General features: G+C 33.2%; 1 protein-coding gene across 7 annotated transcripts; it reads right to left on the bottom strand.

Annotated features, from left to right (window-relative positions):
• Positions 1–3,931: 3,931 nt before the first annotated feature.
• On the bottom strand, positions 3,932–14,994 carry LOC107922291 (gamma-tubulin complex component 2). Of its 7 annotated transcripts, XM_016852260.2 has the most exons (20): positions 14,745–14,993; positions 14,418–14,494; positions 14,084–14,218; positions 13,457–13,588; positions 12,801–12,884; positions 12,631–12,729; positions 12,417–12,508; positions 10,104–10,176; positions 9,877–10,029; positions 9,682–9,801; positions 9,502–9,555; positions 7,169–7,252; positions 6,910–6,984; positions 6,691–6,819; positions 5,546–5,671; positions 5,353–5,460; positions 4,948–5,010; positions 4,754–4,828; positions 4,301–4,494; positions 3,932–4,226 (listed from the first exon to the last, which is right to left on the bottom strand). In XM_016852260.2, the coding sequence occupies exons 2-20, from the start codon at positions 14,487–14,489 to the stop codon at positions 4,100–4,102; spliced, it is 1,995 nt and encodes a 664-aa protein (XP_016707749.1). In that variant the 5' UTR covers positions 14,490–14,494; positions 14,745–14,993; the 3' UTR covers positions 3,932–4,099. The 7 variants fall into 7 exon arrangements, 3 of the variants coding, with proteins under 3 accessions (XP_016707749.1, XP_040943137.1, XP_016707750.1); XM_041087203.1 differs by lacking the exon at positions 14,418–14,494; XR_005909393.1 differs by lacking the exon at positions 3,932–4,226 and having other exon boundaries at positions 4,333–4,494; positions 4,948–5,167; positions 5,341–5,460; positions 14,745–14,994.
• Positions 14,995–19,698: the final 4,704 nt, after the last annotated feature.

The raw sequence follows: 19,698 nt of genomic DNA, 5'->3' as shown, positions 1-19,698 counted from the left end.
TTACTTATCGTTTTTTCACTCATATTCACTGCATATTCACATCATTAGCACATTATAATCACTGTCACAAGGTATGGAAACATACCCACATATTTATTGTCACATGGCATGAATAACATACCCACATATTCTCTTTCACAACAATCATTATAAGCTTATGGCACATGTCATAGCATCTCATATATGTTCATATTTTCACCATTGCACAAGCACAAATATATCACATTTAATCATAGGTGTGATAACACTTACACTCGAAATTTAGAGTAGAGGTTTAGGCTACCTCTAAATTCCCAATTACACAATGAATCATCTATGAGTAGCGATTCCAAAACACTAACCAAAAATACGCTTTCGCCGGAAAGCCGAAAGCTCAGACAAGCTTTTTTCTTTGCCTTTGTCTCTACTCATTGAAGGTCCTATTGACTCCGATACTTCAACAAGAAAAACCACACAATCATGCAATCAACAATCACTCATTAACTTACCTTAAATAGTCAAAAACAATAGTCTAAGCTACGTTCTCTTCTAATCGAAACCTTCAACATAGAAAACTTTAAATTCGTATATCTCGGCCTACACTTGATCTTTTTGGACGAAACAAATTCCATTATCTACATATTCATCAACGACTAATTCAAAACCTTTAAACTATTCAAAATTACACATTTCAAGGTATTGAAATTTTTTGACATACAATGGCTATTATGACGAAAATTCATTAAAACTTGAGAAATCCTTAATGAAACTTCAAAAAAACTTTAGAAACCTTATAATTATATTAAAATAAGTTTAAAATTACCTTGAAACCATGTTTTAATCCACAATCCTGAAATCCACCATTAACGACCCAATTTTGTTCTTTTATTTCGAACATGTGTTTTAATGGCTAGAAATTCAGTTTAAGAGACTAGATATCATTTAAAACTAATAGAAAGATGACTGGTTACTTTTGATGGGAGAAAAACGGCTTTGACGCAAATTCGGGAAACCCACAGGTAAAGAAGATGAAATTAATGAGACTTTTAGATGTTTTTCTTGGTTTCAATCAAGATTTATGGTTAGGTTGATGGTAGAAATCAATAGGAATTAAGATTTGGAAGCAAAAATCAATTGGGAGAGATGAGAGAGTAGAAGGGACGGCAACACAACAAAGGGGAGTTTTTCTGTCATGAACAATTTGGAGAATGGGGGGGTTTTAGGTTGAGTTTAAAAACTGGTTAAATTGCTTCATAAAAACTCTCAATTTTTACTCTTTTACAAATCAGTCCCATTTTCAAAATTAAAGGTTGTAAGAACCCATTTTTAGAAATTGATTTAATTTCCTAATAGCCATTGTCGAAAACATTATTGATTACCAAACTTACAAAATTTTGAACACATTTGGGCTAGGATTCATATTTTACCCTCAAAACTTCTAGGCCAAATTTTGGGGTGTGACAAATTAAGTATTTACTTATTCTCTTCACTTGAACTTAACCTTTCTCTTTTCAATTCAAAGCTTTCATTTACTTTAATCACCTTTCCTTCATCTTTTCCTCTTTCTCTCCATGCATACGTATACAAAACATAACCATTATCTTGTATCCAACATAATCTTTTCATGATTTCATATCAAAATAGCATGAAAACCTTAAAAAATCATAAAATCTTACCTTTATCCTTTACTTTTTCTTCACTTTCCCAAGCTTTTCCTTCACTTCCTTCTTCAACTAAGTAGTTTTCATGGTAGAAAATATTTTCGCAACACTCTAGGATATGAAATTTGGCTATGGTTTTAAGGAAAAATTCAAGAAAAATGCATGAAAACTTTTCCTTTCTTTTCTCTCTTTCTTCCTCCCTTCTTTCTTTCCTTTCTTTCCCTTTTATTTTTGTTGTCTCAAGCTGCCACCATTCAACCTTCCACATGTGTATAAGATTCTACACTTTTCTTTTTATTTCAATTTAGTCCATATTTCACCAACCAATCAAATTTCACCACATTTCAACCTTAATTTCCATAAATTCTCTCTCATTTACACCTCAACACTTAGATATTCTAATCTCGTGATTATGTCTCCAAATATCAATTAAATATGTTAAAATTATATTTAGGTCCTTTTCATATAAAATGGGAAATTTACACTTTAAAACCTATACTTTCCACTTTATTCAATTTAGCCCATATCTTGATTTTCCAACTCCACATATCAATACATATTTTTTAAAATAATAAAAAAATATTTTTAAATTCCGCTCCTTTTCCTAAAATGGTAAATCTATACTTTTAGTCCTCCAACTTTCAGATTTTCACAATTTAATCCTTATCAAATTTTATTATTCATATTTTCTCTCCAAATACTTATTTCACTTTTGAAATATTTATTCTTTCTTGAAAACCAAATGGGCTAAGTTGGGACAGGCTCGGGCCTTGAATGTTCAAGCTCGAGCCCGATCTATATTTTAAATGACCTTAATTTTTTTGTCCAAACTCATTTTTCTGATATAATATTTTTGCTCAAACTCTCCCAAATTTTGAGATAGCTTTCGAGCTTAGGCGAGTAACCCGACCTATGAACATGTATAAAATAAATTATATGACTAGTATTGATGTTTTAAAAGTTACTTTTCTTTAAAAAAAAATTATATGACTAGTATTGATGTTTTAATTCTTATAGTACTTTTAGACTATATAAAATAAATATATAAAATATATATATAATTTTTTTTGTAGTTTTATTAATTCTACTCATAGAATTTAAAAAATAAATGTATCCCGATTATTCTCTGACAAATGTAGCACTAAATGTACTTGACCTTAAGTAATAGAATCTAAAAGAAAAATAAACTATTTCTACGAATATTTCATATAAAGTTTTTTATTTTACTTGAACAAAAAGAACAATTTAGAAGAATTTTAAAATTACTAAATTTTAAAAGAGTCTTAAATATAAAAAATAATAATCAAATAACTTGAAGAATGAACAATTTAAAATTTATTATATTAAAAATATTTTTTTATAATTTTAAAAATCATCCCGAATAAATCTCGACACATAGTTGTCAAAATTCCAAAAAGATTCAGAAAATCATGTACAAATTCATTCTAGAACTAAATTTTTGAAAGATTTTTAATACATTTTTATTTTTAAATTTTATTTAACATTTTATAATTTTTAATAAATTTTTACAAATTTATAATTTTTTAAAAGAATTAAAATATTTTTATAATATAAAAGAAAAAAAATTCTTGATGATGTTGATCAAAGAACCTAATCAATACAATTCGAAAACTTGAGGACTTAATTAAATTTATTTTTCACGAAAAAAAAATTGTCAAAATTTGGAACTTTTTACGTTGAAGACATAAAATAATTTAACCATATCTATAAAAAGATTATATAAGAAACAATGAGACTTAAATTGGAATAGCAAAGTTCAGATTTTGAGACTCGCAGGGACAACTTCAAGGTGTTTTTTTTTATATATAAAGTAATTTTTAATCCATTAAAAAAACCTAAACCAACACGATAGATAATTGAGCGATTAACTAGTAATAGCTTATTTTGACATTGTCTTACCAATTCTGAATTTAAATTTTATATTTCTTAAGAAAATATAATCATTTGTTCATTCTTATGAAATTACAATCGTATAATTATATTCACATACGTATTCATGTATAAACATAAATCATAAGAACCTTAAAAACAACACATCATCGATTGTTCTATATATATATATATATATAATGTCTTGTAGTAAACTGTTTAACAAATTGATTTATATATTTGTGCCGATAGTTTTGATATTAATATACAAATTTAATTAGAATATCAATATCACAAAATGTTACTCCAAAATCAACAATAATATATATTTTTGATTGATATTACATCTAACATGCAATAAAGAAAAAAGACTTACCCGAATAAAAATCTAATAGAAGATGTAACCCAAAATTTCAACCACATCACAGTTTTACTAAATATATAGCAAGCAATTGTTTTGTGAAATTAGAGACCTAAAAACTGCAGTATAAAGAAGAAACAAAGATACAGACAAAACACAACACAAACAAGAATCCCTACCTAAAGCACATGTAACACAATATTTGAACTTACTGATCATTTCCAGCACCAAGTATCCACTGTGCAAGATGTGTCAAATATGGTTCTGCTTGGGAGCTGCTGCTCAAAATTGGTCTCAGGCTCTGAAGCTCAGCATTGAATTCTCTCTCAAATTTACTGCAATGTATATTAGTTCAAGTTAGAGTGATGAGAGAAACAGGTCATCATAGCCACCCATTCTCCACACTTACAGAATGGAATCAGTAACGGCTGAGTTTCTAGTCATGACTTTTTGCACTTGAGATGGATTCTTTGATTTCAATTTTCCTGAGCCAACCGAACCATCAGACTGCTCATCTAACTTGGGAATGTCAATAGACAACGAGATTAACCATTGTGTTGCTGCTGCATATTGTAGGCACAATGATTTCAACTTCTCCACTTTCTGCGACAGTAAAAACAAACATGAATAATGAAAGTGAATTTCCCACAATCAAATCTTGTGTATTCAAGGGCTGTTTCAGACTTCGTTTCCAACTACATCTTTTTTTTTCACTTCAAAAATTGAAATATGCTTCATTCACCAGTTCTTATTAGATTCTAATAATATAAACACCATTTTAGTCTAACAAATAGCAACAGACTAGCATGTCCAATTTATTAAAAGCTGTCCCAAAAATACTGATAAATGAGAAGCAACAAACCTTTATCAGTTCAGGCAAAAGAAGTAAGCATTCTTTCAGACACTTATCAAGGAAAAAATCATGATGCTGGATGACCTGTTACAAATGGAAGGATGTTCAAATATAACTTGTGATGCACTAGTTTATCACCAAAAAAATTATATTTTATATTAAAAACAGATATGCAGCATTTAGAAGTCTAATTAGGATAATACCTCGTCAATGCTTTTTGCAGTCTGGAGTCTACCATGCATCACATGCCAATTGGGTTCAAGAACCTGAAAAGAAGGATTTCAAGAATGTTACTTAAAAGCACCAAGCCAACTAATTGAACATCTCAATATAAGTTCATATTTTCTTCCTCATCCTTTTTTGTGCCTTTCCCTGATAAAGCTAAGAGTCAAAACCCAAAGTCCATCTTGCTAGTGGCTTTGACTACCACAAATGCAGAGATTTCCCAAAGTAAAGGAATACTGAGGTTCAGTTATGCCCAAAACTGAAATAAAGTTGAATGGAAGATAAAGAGTATGTAAGACTCGTCTGACTTCATGAGCTGTTCCTTCTAGGCCTTACAAAAGTATTCAGAGCTGCTATGGTGCAAAGGATACAAAGAAACCTGCCTCAAATGTTAGATAATGCAGAAGACTGTTAATAAATCTCAGCATGCTACGACAGAGGAGAGATGATCTAGAGATGGCAGTTCCATGAGAATTAAGAGCACGAACTCCCTGCAAAATTTGTTGAAGTTATAGGATAGCATAGAGCAAACACATAGAAGGTCGCCAGAATACAACAATAAGTTCAAGTCCATACTTGATGCATTTGCCAAGCCCCACAGAGCTGGCGTTCCACATGCTTACAATGAAAAAGGAAGCGGAAAATCAACTGATATTTTGTTAAAGCTTTTCTTGATATAACAATTGACAGTGGCCACTGAATCTGAAAACACACAAAATATCATGAGCATAAGGATGAAAATACATGGTTGCACCGTAAAATGATGTAAAAGTGATGTCACCAATGGATTACAATATAAGGAGCTTCCACTCACAATAAACCATCAAGCAAGTATAAAGAAACAACTAGGGCAGAGCACGATTTGGTCAAAAACAAAGAAACCTATGTATTACGTACTATCATTTACTGTGTTTTCTAAAGTGTTTTATGTGAACCAGTTTATATTTATGATGCTACAAATTCAGTTCTTAGTTGCCCATTTAGGCAGGCTTCATCTGTTGCATGACTTTAGTGTTGGGGGAAATGAGGTGAGAATGAATTCCCAATACACTGAAGCCATTCACAGAACAGGCACTTAGACTGTTGTTTTCTATTTTAATTTAACTGTTTATATTTGACTTGAATTTGTTGCATGACTCAAGTGTTGGGAGAATGAGAAGAGAATGAATTCCCAAAACACTGAAGCCATTCAGTGAACAGAAGACTCTTGTTTTTATTTTAACTGTTTATATTTTACTTGAATTGAGGACTCCTTTAATTTTTAATTATTTGATTTCTTTTCTTTTTTTTTTTTGCTTATTTGGTCAAAACCAAATAAGAAACCCAAGCAAACTAAATTACTTCAATTGTGTTTTCATTATAATATAGTTTGGTTTGGTTTCAAAAAAAAAAGTTAGAAATCAATTTCTTGGTCAGTTTTTTATTTAACCAAAGTAAAAGTGCACACCCCGAGAAACTACCACGCAAATCATGTAATTCTTACGATTGACTATTATTTCACCTTGAAAAAGAAGTTTAAACACAATCCAGAAAATATTGGAAGAACCAAATATAATTTTACTAAAACATTTTAACCTTTAAAGAAATCACAACATTCAAGAGACTCACTAACAATGGCTATACTCCCTGCAAGTAGGTCCCTTTAATTAACTTGTAATTTGAAGACTCATGCAAGAACAGACATTGTACAGTAACTACAAAAAAAAAAAAAAAAAGCCTACCTTATAGCTCAAGGAAAATGTCTCAAGACCAGTAATGCTTATTGGCTCCTCTAGATCATTACCATGAGAAACATTCTTGATGTCAAGATCCTTCAGTCTGCTCAATCCTTTGAGAACCGAAGACCTCTCCTGAGAGTTAAAACATTAAATAATAATACAATATAGATACAATCCAAGTTTTTCCCATACAAAGAAATGAGGAACAGAGGAACCACTTACCACACAACATGTTAAGTCCTCATGACAAGGATCTGCTGCAGCAGCCGTGGTACGCAAAGCTAGATCCAGCAGAGACTACATATTCAAGAAAAAATGGATAAAGAGAAATAAATTCACATATGTCAGATAGCTTGCCTTTTTAATAACATTTATTTTGCAGTTTCCTTTTTAAATTTTATTGAGTAGAGATGTAGAAGCCTTGTCATATGCACCTCACATGGTGAACAATCAAAGAAAAAGACAGGAAAGATGATAAAACCTGCAGTTTCTCTACAGATATCTCATCATGCTTTTTCAAGAGCTCCTCTCGAGCTATATCCATAAAATGAACCAAGAAATCACCCTGCAATTTGATAGCACCTGAATTAGAATGACTACATAAATCATTATGAAAACATATGTCTATCATACAACTATATACAATCACTCTCTAAATGTTGGACAGGAATAGGAATAGAATATTAATTTTATTCTAGATCCTATTATTCCAAAATGTAGTCCTGTGTTTGCATATGATCACTCCAACAAAGAACTCAAATTTAAAACTATTTTAATCTATAAAGCAAATTACGTTATTTGTCTAAAACATAGAAAGGATTTTCAAAATGCTCCAGCACTTTAAGCATTATCTGAGACTGCCTTCATCTTCCTTTTATCTCTCCCTACTCGGACTCCTGCCCTCTCTCAACTATTTCTATCCCTCACTCTATCAATCCCTCCCTATGATGCTAAGTCAATACTTTTCCAGTAAAACAACTATTTTCATAGCCGTCAATATGTTCTTCTCAGTTTTGCAAACATCTATGTGTTTTCTTGTTCTTATTATCTTCTCAGTTCTGCAAGCATCTACGTGTTTTCCTTTTCTTATATCTTCTCAGTTTTGCAAACACATTATCTCAGGCTCTTCTTGATAGGAATGATTGAGGGGGCTAAGAAAGGAAAATGTTACTCCCATGGTTAGGTAGCCACTTTTCTACTTTGTAGCTTTAAACATTGGATTAACAGTTTTTTCATCCGTATCCATTTCCATTATTCTTACCAAGCAAAGAGATAATAAAAGCTGAACCAAACTAGTTGTGTTTACAAGTGCTTAAAATGGTGTAGAAGAGAGGAAAATAGGCACTTACTAGAGTTTCAGCAACTTTGAGAACTTCTAAAGGACCCTCCGAGAGGAAATTAGGGTGCCTCTCAAAGCCCTTTGAGAGGAAAATAGGCACCCTAATTTCCTCTCTTCAACACCCTTAAAGTTAAGGTCCAACAGCATACCCTATTATTAGGGTGCCTCTCAAAGCCCTTTACTTTAAGGGTCCTTTAGAAATTCTACAAGGTCAAACTTCCTAGAGTTTGGCAATCCCAATTAGTAGCTAGCTAGTGCAAAAGCAATTTGGTTGATCCCTTAGGAAGAAATATGGGAGTTACCCATTCTATAACTTAAAAAAAAATATCCATGCGCTAGATATTATTTTAGCATATGCCACCTCCTTGTCACACAAACATTTCTATTTTCAATGAAAATGAAAATTGAAAATAGGTTTTTTTTTTCCCATACCAAATACACACAAACTATTTCTTATTCTCTTTTCAGTTTTTTAGTATATTAAGATCATACTTTTCACCTAATATTTCCCAAAGTAGCTTTGGATACTTCAAGGAGTTTTCTATCCATCTATCAACTGGTATCTCTTTACAATTTATTATGTCCCCTATTGAATTATCATCTTCAATTTATGCATTCTTCAGTATTTATACATTTATTTCATTTAGTATCATTAAATTACTAATTTTAGGTAAAAGTTTTAGTTAAAAAACCAATCAATTTCAAAACTTATTTTGATAAATATCAAACATAGAGATAGAAAATACAATGGTCAATGATGAAAACGGAAAAGATGATCTAAGCAATATAAAAGGGTATAGATCCCTACAAATGCAAGTGCTTGGCTTTCCGGAAAATGCATTTAGGGCTTCACCAATTGTAGGTCCTCTCATTGAATGCACTCAACATGTTCTCATTTGAAAGATTCTTCTAAGAAGCCACTCAAGGACTGAAAAACTTTTAAATCCTTGAAACTTCTAGTTTCAATCCTTTATGCAGTTATCCGAACAACACTTACATTAATAAATTCTCCTCTTAGATCCATTGCTGGCCAAGAATAAGACCAAAGCAATGATACTAATACTATTACCATGCACCAGAACAGTTAAAGCTTTGGTGCTAGAGTTTTACAAAGCTCAACTAAGTACTAATCATGTTAAATAGTTAGAACTTGAGAACTAGTCCCAAATGGTTACAATATGGTTTAAATATTGGCTAATAATCATAGAAACCGAATCACAACTTAACCTAGTGTGACTACTGAATGCCAAGCATGCCCTGCATAAGGCTATTGAAAACTTGGCGCTGACATACACTCATCAAAAGTTGTGATCTACAAAAAGTGGTCCTTATCTATCTCAACCAGCATACTAGAAAAAACAATTACAAATTGTGTACTTTCTGTTAGAGATAACTGGTAACCACATTCAAAACCATACTATACATAAATAAAGATTGATTTCCATCCCAAAGCATACAATATTTAACATATTTACCTGGTCAAGTAGAAGATAGTGCTTTATTGACCGCAACTTTCCTATTAAATCATACTGGAACATTAGACATGGAAGTCAAAATTAGATAAAGTTCTGGCAAATTCTCTTAATGGATGACCAAAAAAAAAAACACTTGAAAATTAGCTTTTAAATTACTAAGTAGTAACAATTCACGCTCACCTTTTCCTTAATGAGACTTAAGAGCTCACCACTGGCAAATTCATAAGCAGCTTTTACACACTCAAGGTATTGATGGTTTGATCCAAAAGTCATTAATTTAGAATTTTCAGACACAGGGACCTAAAAGTAATATCTAGTTAGAGGTATGTCACAAAGCAAAATGGACAAAGCAGGTTCTCGTTCAAAGAATCAGACCTGAACATTGTACCCACATTCTCTCATGACATTCAGATATTTCCCAGTAGTCAATATTGTACCAGCAATATTTGCAAGGAAGCTAGGAATGTCCTTCTTGAGACTATAACGTTGCCTCCAATACTTAGCATCATAATCTTGAGTAAGGCTCTCCTACAAACCTAAAAATTATAAGTAAAGAAAGCACAAATTTGAAACAAAAATATACGTGGATACAAACAATATACCTTTTGAAGAGACTTGTTCTCAGCAATAAAAAATTCATCATATGGATCATCAATTACTCCTTCATAGATCCACCTATTTGTTGGAATTTCCCCATGATAATTAATTTAATTACAAAAACCCTACAACTCTTCAAAAGGTAACAAACTGAGAAAATTTAATAGCATTTTCATGTTGAACACATTGACGTTTATAAAATAGGGATGGGAATGGATTGAATTTTGGAGTAGTGATAGTATCCAATTTAATATTTTTCAGATTTAGGTAGTAATGTTTGGATATCCAATATCCAAATCCAATTTACTTTTGGTTTGGAGAGACTCGGTACATTATCCAAATTCATTTTTAGTTGATTGTTGTTTCTTTATCAATTTATGGTTGTTTTAGTTTCATAAATGGACTTTTATTATCTAAGGTTTTCTTTTGTTGTATTTAAAAGCTGTTACTTGTTAATAATGTGTAAACTAAAACTTTAATTTAATTACCGTTTGATTTTATATCTTTATTTTGACAAAAGAAATTGATTTAAATAACCAAGTATTTTCTTCTTTGATTTTATATCTTTGTTATGGAAAAAGAAACAGATGTAAGTAACCGAGTATTTTAACAGATTCAAGCCTTTAACAGATGGTTCTATCTATTTCAGATTAGGATTTGGATAACAATATTCACATTTAATTAGACAATAAACAAATTCAAATATTATGAAAATTAATCAATTCAGATATGGAAATTTAAAAAGTGTCAGTGCCATCCCTACTTTAAAGTCATAATCAGACTTCACAAGTAGAAAAGAACACTAAACATTTTTTTATTACTAGGTCACAAGAAGAGCTTCCTAAATACCTTGTCTAGGAACTATAAGCAACTTCTTCACTTAAAAACAATAAAAAAAAAGCCGAAATATTTAAGCAAAAAAATGTGTAAGCCACTGACTGTAGGCCTTCATGATAAGTAAAACTGAATTCAATTTCTACGCATTTAAATCTAAAAAGGCGAGATGCAAATTATAGAGAGCTGCTTCAGGATCAAGCTACAAAATAAATTGTAAAGGCATAAGCATTGGATGCCATTCCATATATGCAATTTCTCCATTTAGAATAGAGCCCCTTTTCAAAAACAAGACACTTATCAATATATTATTTTTAGAATGTTCACAAATTTATTGTACAAATTCGAATTTTGATGTTATCAATAACCTGCACTTCTCCCGTAAAAAATGAAACATGGTCTTCTTGCAACCATGATATCTTTCTGAGAATTACAAGAAAACGCAATCTGCTCAGTGAACTAATACTTATCATCTCAAGTGACATGGGGACTTTTCCATTATTAGCCATAGGATGTTTTGCCATAATTTTAACTCATTTATATATCAAGGGTGTAAATATCACATAACATGGATGGTAATAAAGGAAGCTACCTACTATTACATTCAACCATGCATGACCAGACTGAACAAAAGCAACTCTCTCATTTCATGTAAGGACCAGAGTGGGTTTGGGAAAACACTACTGTCCTGCTTAACACTCATTCTCTTTGAAAGCCAAGCCTTCAACCAACACAACCCCTAGCATAAACCCCGAAACTAACCAGATACCCATATTTAACTAAATCCGTTCAATTATTTCATTCAAACAAGCCAAGATAGTCAGACCTGATACATACATATTCAAGTTTTGTTATGGGCTGAACCTATGTTAGAAAAGGCCATTAATTTCGATTCTCTAGTTAAAGCTTACGTTGCGCTTTTATTTCTTTCCTTAGGTTTCTTGATTATACTTTTATTTAAGTTGATTTATTTTCCTTCTAAGAATAGGCTTCCTCTTTATGTAATAAAACTAGTCCTTATTTAAAGGGACGTATGGAATAATAAAATCCAAAGAAGAAAATCTATAAAAAACCCTAAAGAGATTTGGCTTTCTCTCTCAAACGAGCCCTAAGGTTTCAATCTCCCTTTGATGTGTTGAACTATCAATCACAATAGGTCATTACATGAATAGAGATAAAGTGAAGACAATTGACTTCGACTTCCCATCAGTCGCCCTGTGACTCAGTCCTGTTCGCGTGTTCATAACAACTCTATATATAGTAGCGAAATAATTGACGAGCATTCCATATCAGTTGATGATTCGTCGGAAAAAGAATTTCTTGGAAACACATTTTCCAACTCTCCACCAATAATATACTTTTTAGAGTGGGGGAAACAGATACACATAACAAGATATAGTTAAAACTCCTGAAGCATAACAGACTTTCAAGCATAGTAACAACAAAAATCAGATATACTGCAGTTATTACAGGGAATGGGGTACCTTTCCAATATGCTAAGGTATGCATTGCTAGCAGAATGAGTCATTTTCTCAAGCAATGACCTCACTGCACTATCACCAGCCATAGCCTTAGCCTGAAATCGAATAAGCAAATAGGACAAAGCAAACAAATATCATTTTCTTAAGTTCTAATGCGATAATAAATAACTAAAATAACTATATTTTCCTGCATCAATCAACTAATATAACACCTCACCTGGCTCTGCAACAAATTAAGCACAGCAGAACCTGCATAATTATTAGCTGAAACCTTCCTTATCACAGTGGACAATGCTTGCATGGAGCCCGTCATGGGCTGTGAACAATGGATGAAAGCATACTTAGTGAAACACTCTAAAAACAAAAGGATTAAGAATAGAGCCAAACCTGACAATAAAACCACAATCCTTGAATAGAAAGTCTTCTAAGTCGAAATTGGTGTTCAAGTTGTGCAACCATGGCCTGATAATCCTGATGAAGAAAGTTGGCATACGGAGAGGAAAACATTATGCAGAATGTCAAAACAGTTATCATGAAACTATTTAACAGCAAATCATACAAAATATGAAGGATGATAAACAAAACACTAACATCCTACATAAAGACTGTACTGACCAGGGAACCATATGTTTCAATTGACAACAAGTCATGAAAAATGGCAAAGGGAGTTGGAATTAATTTGTAACCCTATTTGAACCCCCAAAACCCTATTTTCTCAATGGCCTAAAAACCTGACAGATTACGCTTTTTCCAACTATAAAATAAAATGCCTATCATTTATCTATTGTGGACATCTATATCATATAAACTAGCAAGCATGCATCATGAATACAATCACAAGTTGGTATATATTCATTTGCTTGACAAAGAAACAACAAACTATAGGAAATGACAACCTACATGTGCAAATTAGACAATAATAGCCATTACTATAAAAAATAATGTTTACAAGGATGGTAAAAGAACAGATAGCCTAACCACTTCTTGAATAGAAAGAAATAGTATATTATCTAGTGAAAAGCATTGTAGCCCAAAGAACCTACCAAAAGGAATGCCCTCAGTGCAGCAGCAAAGGCATGATTGACAAGCCCATGCTTGAACTGAGATCTGGACTCTACAAACTCATCAATCAGGAGATAGCTCTCACACAAAGGAAATATCCGTTTTGCGAATTCCTGAAATGGTTTCTCAATCAGCTAAAGTATTGTGCAAATGCAAGTGAGAAAATCACACATGATATATTTGCAACACCATCTCATCAATTATTAACATAGACAAAAATTATTAAAAATGGCCTCCATCATGCTCCAAGACTAAAATGGTCCATTGAAGTAACTTATCGATACTCAAGGGAATTATTTTTACTTCCAGGAATATAGTCTTTTATCTTCAGCAATCTGGATTTAGAGCAAGTGTGCTTCTAGAGTCCCTAAAGAAACCATGCTCAAGCAGTCTGCTACTAGAGGTTCTTTACTTTATGGAATCGAACCCAAAGCTAAACTGCATATCCCTTTCATGGTTAACGAAGAATAACAAAAAGGTATTTATAGTAGCACAGCAGTGCATCAAGTTTTTTCAATCACCATAACAGTAAAATTCCAGAGTAAAAGCAATTCAGCCACAAAGGATAGCTGAACACTTGTTTGTGCCAACAGAAGAAAATTTCTAACCTGAAGTGCTAAATCCATAGATGAATCAACCTGGAAACTGACAACATCAGCCTTTCCATGCACTCTTTTGATTGAAATGTATCGTCCTTCAATTCCAACCAACGCAAACAGGAGATCATCAATGAGAATAAGTTCCTACAAACCAAATTAACCAATTAATACCTACACTAATTGTGAGATCTTCACAGGTTACAACCAATTAAACAGTTGCAGTACAAACTACGCAAAGTAGAACGTAGATTACTGCACATAATGAAGAAAATGCCTCGGTATGCAGTTACGTGTATGCTCTTATAACAATTTTATGCATAAATGAAAAGGAAAATCAGCTCACATGTTGCATTTTTCTCCCAAAAATGTGCAGCCCCAAAATCTCATAGAGTTCATAATTTTCAACCAACCCCATGCAAACTAGAAATAAAAACAGTTTAGGTAAATGATCAACTTGTATGAAAGTGGCAAAACAAGAGAGATGCACTGAATTAAAGACTACAGTTCAACTCATTAGTAGTAAGTACCAAAAACTAAAATCCCACAGATAGACATATAAGATAAAGTAACAGAAAATTGGATAATTCAGTTGTTGGTCAAAAACAATCAGGCTGTCTAAATTTTCAGAAATGAAACTACAACTCTGAGTTCCAGCAAAAGCCAATCATACCAACATTCTTCGTTACCAGGACTCGGCAATTTGGGGTGCAGTGCCGTGTCGACACGATCCGACACGGGATACGGGTCAGATCCGGCAAAAACCAGCGGTCACGGAGTTGGGTGAGAACTGAGATAAGAAGAGAAGAAAAAAAAAAGTGATTTGCAGAGACGACAGAGAGAAGCGGGACGATTGTAGGCGGACGATGATAGGAAAAAGAGAAGACTTTTCAAATAAATGAACAAAAAATTAGGGTGTAAATGTGTAATTAGAGAAGAGAGTATAATATATAAATTAAAAGGTAAACTACATCATTATTCCTGTCACTAAAGCTTTCGAAAATATTTACTTTTTTTCTATTGGTATAATAACAATTTTAATCATCAATTTTTATATATTCGTTCAACTTAGTCTTAATTTTATATAAAAGTTATTAAGAGATAAAGTGTAAATTTGCCACCATATTATTGGTGAATATTGAAAATTATTACTATACTTTATGTAGCAACCTAAAATTTGCACAAGCGCTAATTAAGGCGATATTGAAAATTTGAAAATAAAGTCTCAATTTTATTTAAAAAGAGGGGAGTTGTCACCGATTTTTTTAGGTGTGATCGGACACTTGATAAATTCTCTTTTTAAAAGAAAACTTATTTTTTTCTTAAATTTTCTTTAAAAAGATTTGATTTTAAGTCTGCATCGAAATCTAGAAAAAATTAGAGTCTGGGAGTCGATTACGCACGAAGAAGGTATTAGCACCCTTGCGACGCCCAAAATTGGTATCTCATTAAACACGGGTTATCTTAATTTTCAAAAATACGAATTCAATTCAATATTTAATCATGATTCGATTTAAAAAACTAGAATTTTGATAAATTATATATTATAGTATTATATACATTTTAAAAATGAAATTTCGATAATTTACAAATAACCACAAAAATAAACATTTTATTTTAAAATGCAAGAATTTTTGAATTTCTTGATTTTTTAGAATGGCGTCCCGTATTTAACACGAACCAATGATATTCACCCAACATAGCGATGAAATCAATGGCTTAATGCTAAATCGGTTCGTTGCCTAATGTATTGAAATTATTTAAATTTAAAATTTCCACTAAAGTGAACACAATAATATTTCTAAAATTAAAAAAAGAAAAATGTTTAAAAAAATGCCAATAATATTAAAAACGAGATGTCACCAAAATATATGGACTAAATTTAAAGTGGGTAAGAAAATTACCAAAAAGCCCAAAATTATGGGCTTGAAGAATGGGTCTTCTTCCTTTTTTTTTCTTTTTTTTGGGCCGCGCAGGTTGGGCCTGTCGGATTACTGCTGTTGGCCTGCTGGGCCTGCTACTACTGTTAGCCTACTGGGCTTGCTGGATTGGGCTTGCTTGTTGTTGGGCTGGATCGGTCTGCTGGACTGGCCTACAAGATTGGGCTGCTGGCCTACTGTGCTGCTGGGTTGTTGTTTGGGTCAGGTTGGTCGGCTCGGATCCGACCTATCCTTTTTGTTTTTATTTTTTTCTTTTTCTTTTTTCTTTCTTTTTTCTTCTTTTTCTTTCTTTTTCCTTTTTGCTCCTTCTTCTCAAGCCCTAGCCCCCTTCACGCCTTCGATTCCTCTGCCCGGTGGTACGACGACCGCCGGCGCTCCATCCCCTCCTCTCATCTCCTTCTCTCATATTTTCTTTTTTCTTTTCTTCTCTTCTTTCTCTCTTTTTTTTCTCCTTTCTTCCTCCTTTTTTCCTTCTCGTTTTGTTTTGGTTGTTTGGGTGTTGGTAATAGTGGAAGAGGCAAGGCAATGGGTCAGCTATGGGGCGGTCATAGTGGCGGCGATGGGCAAAGGGGTGACGGTAGGTTGTAGGTAAACTGAATTTTTTATTTTTTTTGTTGTTTTTTTCTTTGGCTGCCTTTTTTTATTTTTTTTCTTGCTTGTTGCTTAGGTTTTGGCGATGGTAGAAGAGGGAAGCCGGTAATGCGGCGGTGATCACAGTGGCGGTGGGGCACAACCGAATCTTTTTGGCTAATTTTTTTTAATTTTTTTGCTTTTTTTTGTTTCTTCTTGCTATCGATTTTGAAAGGGATAATCCATTTTATTTTGTTAATATTTTTCTCCTTTTTCAGGTAGCAATTGAAGGAGGGCCCCAATGCCCACGCCGGCCGCCGAAAATCGCGTAGGGCAGATGCGCAAATCGCGCCTGGCGACTAGGGATTTTGTGCTAGAAGGACCAGATTACAAAGGGTGTAAAACTTTTGGGGTTAAAGTGCAATTTTAGGAAGTTAAGGGGTTAAAATGTAATTTTAAAAAAGTTTAAGGGTTAAAATATAATTTTAAAAAAGTTAGGGGTCAAAATTTAAAATTTTGTATTTTTTCTAATTATTATTCTATTATTATTTAAAATATCATAAAAACCCAAAATATTAATGGGATAAAGCCCAATTATTTAATCACAATAGGCCCAATGATTGGGCCCATATAAGGCCAGCCCAAACCCATAATTTGGAAAAATTAAAACACGAAACCCAAACCAGACAAAATTCAGTGATTACAGCTGCCTCTCTTTGCTCATCGCTGTGAAACAGGGATAGAGCAAATATTTAAAAGCACTGAATTTTGTTCGATTGTCCAAAAAAAAAATTTTGAAAAAGGAACTTGAAAACACCTCGGCGTGCAACCCGAGGCTCAACTCACCTCTCGGATTATGAGTTGATTTTTGAAAAACAGAAATTGAAAATACCTCAGCGTGCGACCCGAGGCTCAACTCACCTCTCGGATTATGAGTTGATTTTTGAAAAACAGAAATTGAAAATACCTCAGTGTGCGACCCGAGGCTCAACTCACCTCTCGGATTATGAGTTGATTTTTGAAAAACAGAAATTAAAAGGACCTCAGTGTGCGACCCGAGGCTCAAACCACCTCTCAGATTATGAGTTGATTTTTGAAAAACAGAAATTAAAAATACCTCAGCGTGCGACCCGAGGCTCAACTCACCTCTCGGATTATGAGTTGATTTTTGAAAAACAGAAATTGAAAATACCTCAGCGTGCGACCCGAGGCTCAACTCACCTCTCGGATTATGAGTTAATTTTTTAAAAACAGAAATTAAAAGTACCTCAGCGTGCGACCCGAGGCTCAAACCACCTCTCAGATTATGAGTTGATTTTTGAAAAACAGAAATTGAAAATACCTCAGCGTGCGACCCGAGGCTCAACTCACCTCTCGGATTATGAGTTGATTTTTGAAAAACAGAAATTGAAAATACCTCAGCCTGCAACCCAGGCTCAACTCACCTCTCGGATTATGAGTTGATTTTTGAAAAACAGAAATTGAAAATACCTCAGCCTGCAACCCAATGCTCAACTCACCTCTCCGATTATAAGTTGATTTTTGAAAAACAGAAATTGAAAATACCTCAGCTTGTGACCCGAGGCTCAACTCACCTATCAGATTATGAGTTGATTTTTGAAAAATAGAAAAAAAATGGTTTTTTTAGAGAGAATCAGTATTTTAAAAAAGATTATCAGGTAAAATTCGAAAGCCTTCTTTTACATCGATTTAGTGCAGCTGCCACCAACATATCTTACTCTACTAGAATACCTGTATATGTCATGTATGATGTTATTATGATATGCACGTGTTTGTCCTAAATGCTTTTATGCCTACATGATCATGCCATGCACCTGGGCTGTTTGTCCCGTGCCCCCTTTTTTTGTTGTGATTTTCATGAGGACCAACATTCATTGTCTCAATCATTGTCTTTTCTCTCAGGTTTTTTACTCCTCCTCAAGTTTTGCGAGTAACCCACATTTCTTCGTATATCACCCTCCTACACCTTGTTGAAATTTGTCTTTGCTTCAAAGCCCTTGTATTTATCAAATTATCATCCGGATAATGCTCAACATTCCTTTTGTTTAGAGTATGTCACTTTACTATTTATTATTTAAATGAACCAAACATGATATGCTTGAAAAATGGCAAAGTAGGCATGAAGGGAAAACATCACATTCATATCTTATTTCAAAAGAAACAGACAAAGAAAATTGACAAGGCATAATTCAATAAAGAAAACGCCACAAAGAAAAGAAATGAATTTAATGACCACGAATGCTCTAGATATCCAACGCATGAACTTCTCTACGTTTCTTTGTCAAGGATCTTTTCGAGCATGGCTTATTGAGTAGAAGATTTCGAGCTTCTAAGAATACTTCAACCATTATAACTTCGTCATTCAAATCCCCGTTGGAGTCGTCTTGTTCTTTAAGTTCGAACCTGCTTCACTAGGACGCCCTTTCGGGTTTTCATCCTAATCCTTTTTGTTTATCAATACGCCCTTTTCGGGTTTTCATCTTGATTTTTTAGGCACAATATTTCTTCACAGCATCTGAGTTCACTGGATTAGGTAATTCTTTTCCATCTATTTCAGTGAAAATTAGAGCCCCGCTCGAGAAGGCCTTTTTTACAACGTACGGCCCTTCACAATTTGGTGTCCATTTTCCTTGAAAGTCCTTTTTGTATTGGGAGGATCTTTCTTAGTACAAGCTCTCCTTCACGGAATCCTCTTGGCAACACTTTTTTGTTATGGACCGTGATCATTCTCTTCTAGTACATCTGTCAATGGCAAATTGCCTTCAAGCATTTTCCTTCAATAAGGTTTAGTTGATCATATCAAGCTCAAACTCATTCTGATTATTCTAGTTTTGACTCCATCAAGACGCGTAAGGATGGGATCTCTACTTCGATAGGCAGAATGACTTCCATCCCGTAAACCAAGGAGAAAGGAGTTACTCCCGTAGATGTCCGTACAGAGGTGCTATATGTGTATAAAGCGAATGGTAGTTTCTCATGCCAATCTTTTAATGTCTGTCATATTCCCGATAATCCTCTTAATATTTTTGTTAGCCGTTTCTACTACTCCGTTCATTTTCGGGAGATAGGGTGAGGAAATATGATGTTTTATCTAAA

The sequence above is a fragment of the Gossypium hirsutum genome, chromosome D01, assembly GCF_007990345.1.
Source record: "Gossypium hirsutum isolate 1008001.06 chromosome D01, Gossypium_hirsutum_v2.1, whole genome shotgun sequence".
In the NCBI taxonomy this organism is placed as follows: domain Eukaryota; kingdom Viridiplantae; phylum Streptophyta; class Magnoliopsida; order Malvales; family Malvaceae; genus Gossypium; species Gossypium hirsutum.
This window is presented reverse-complemented; position numbering and strand designations above follow the sequence as displayed.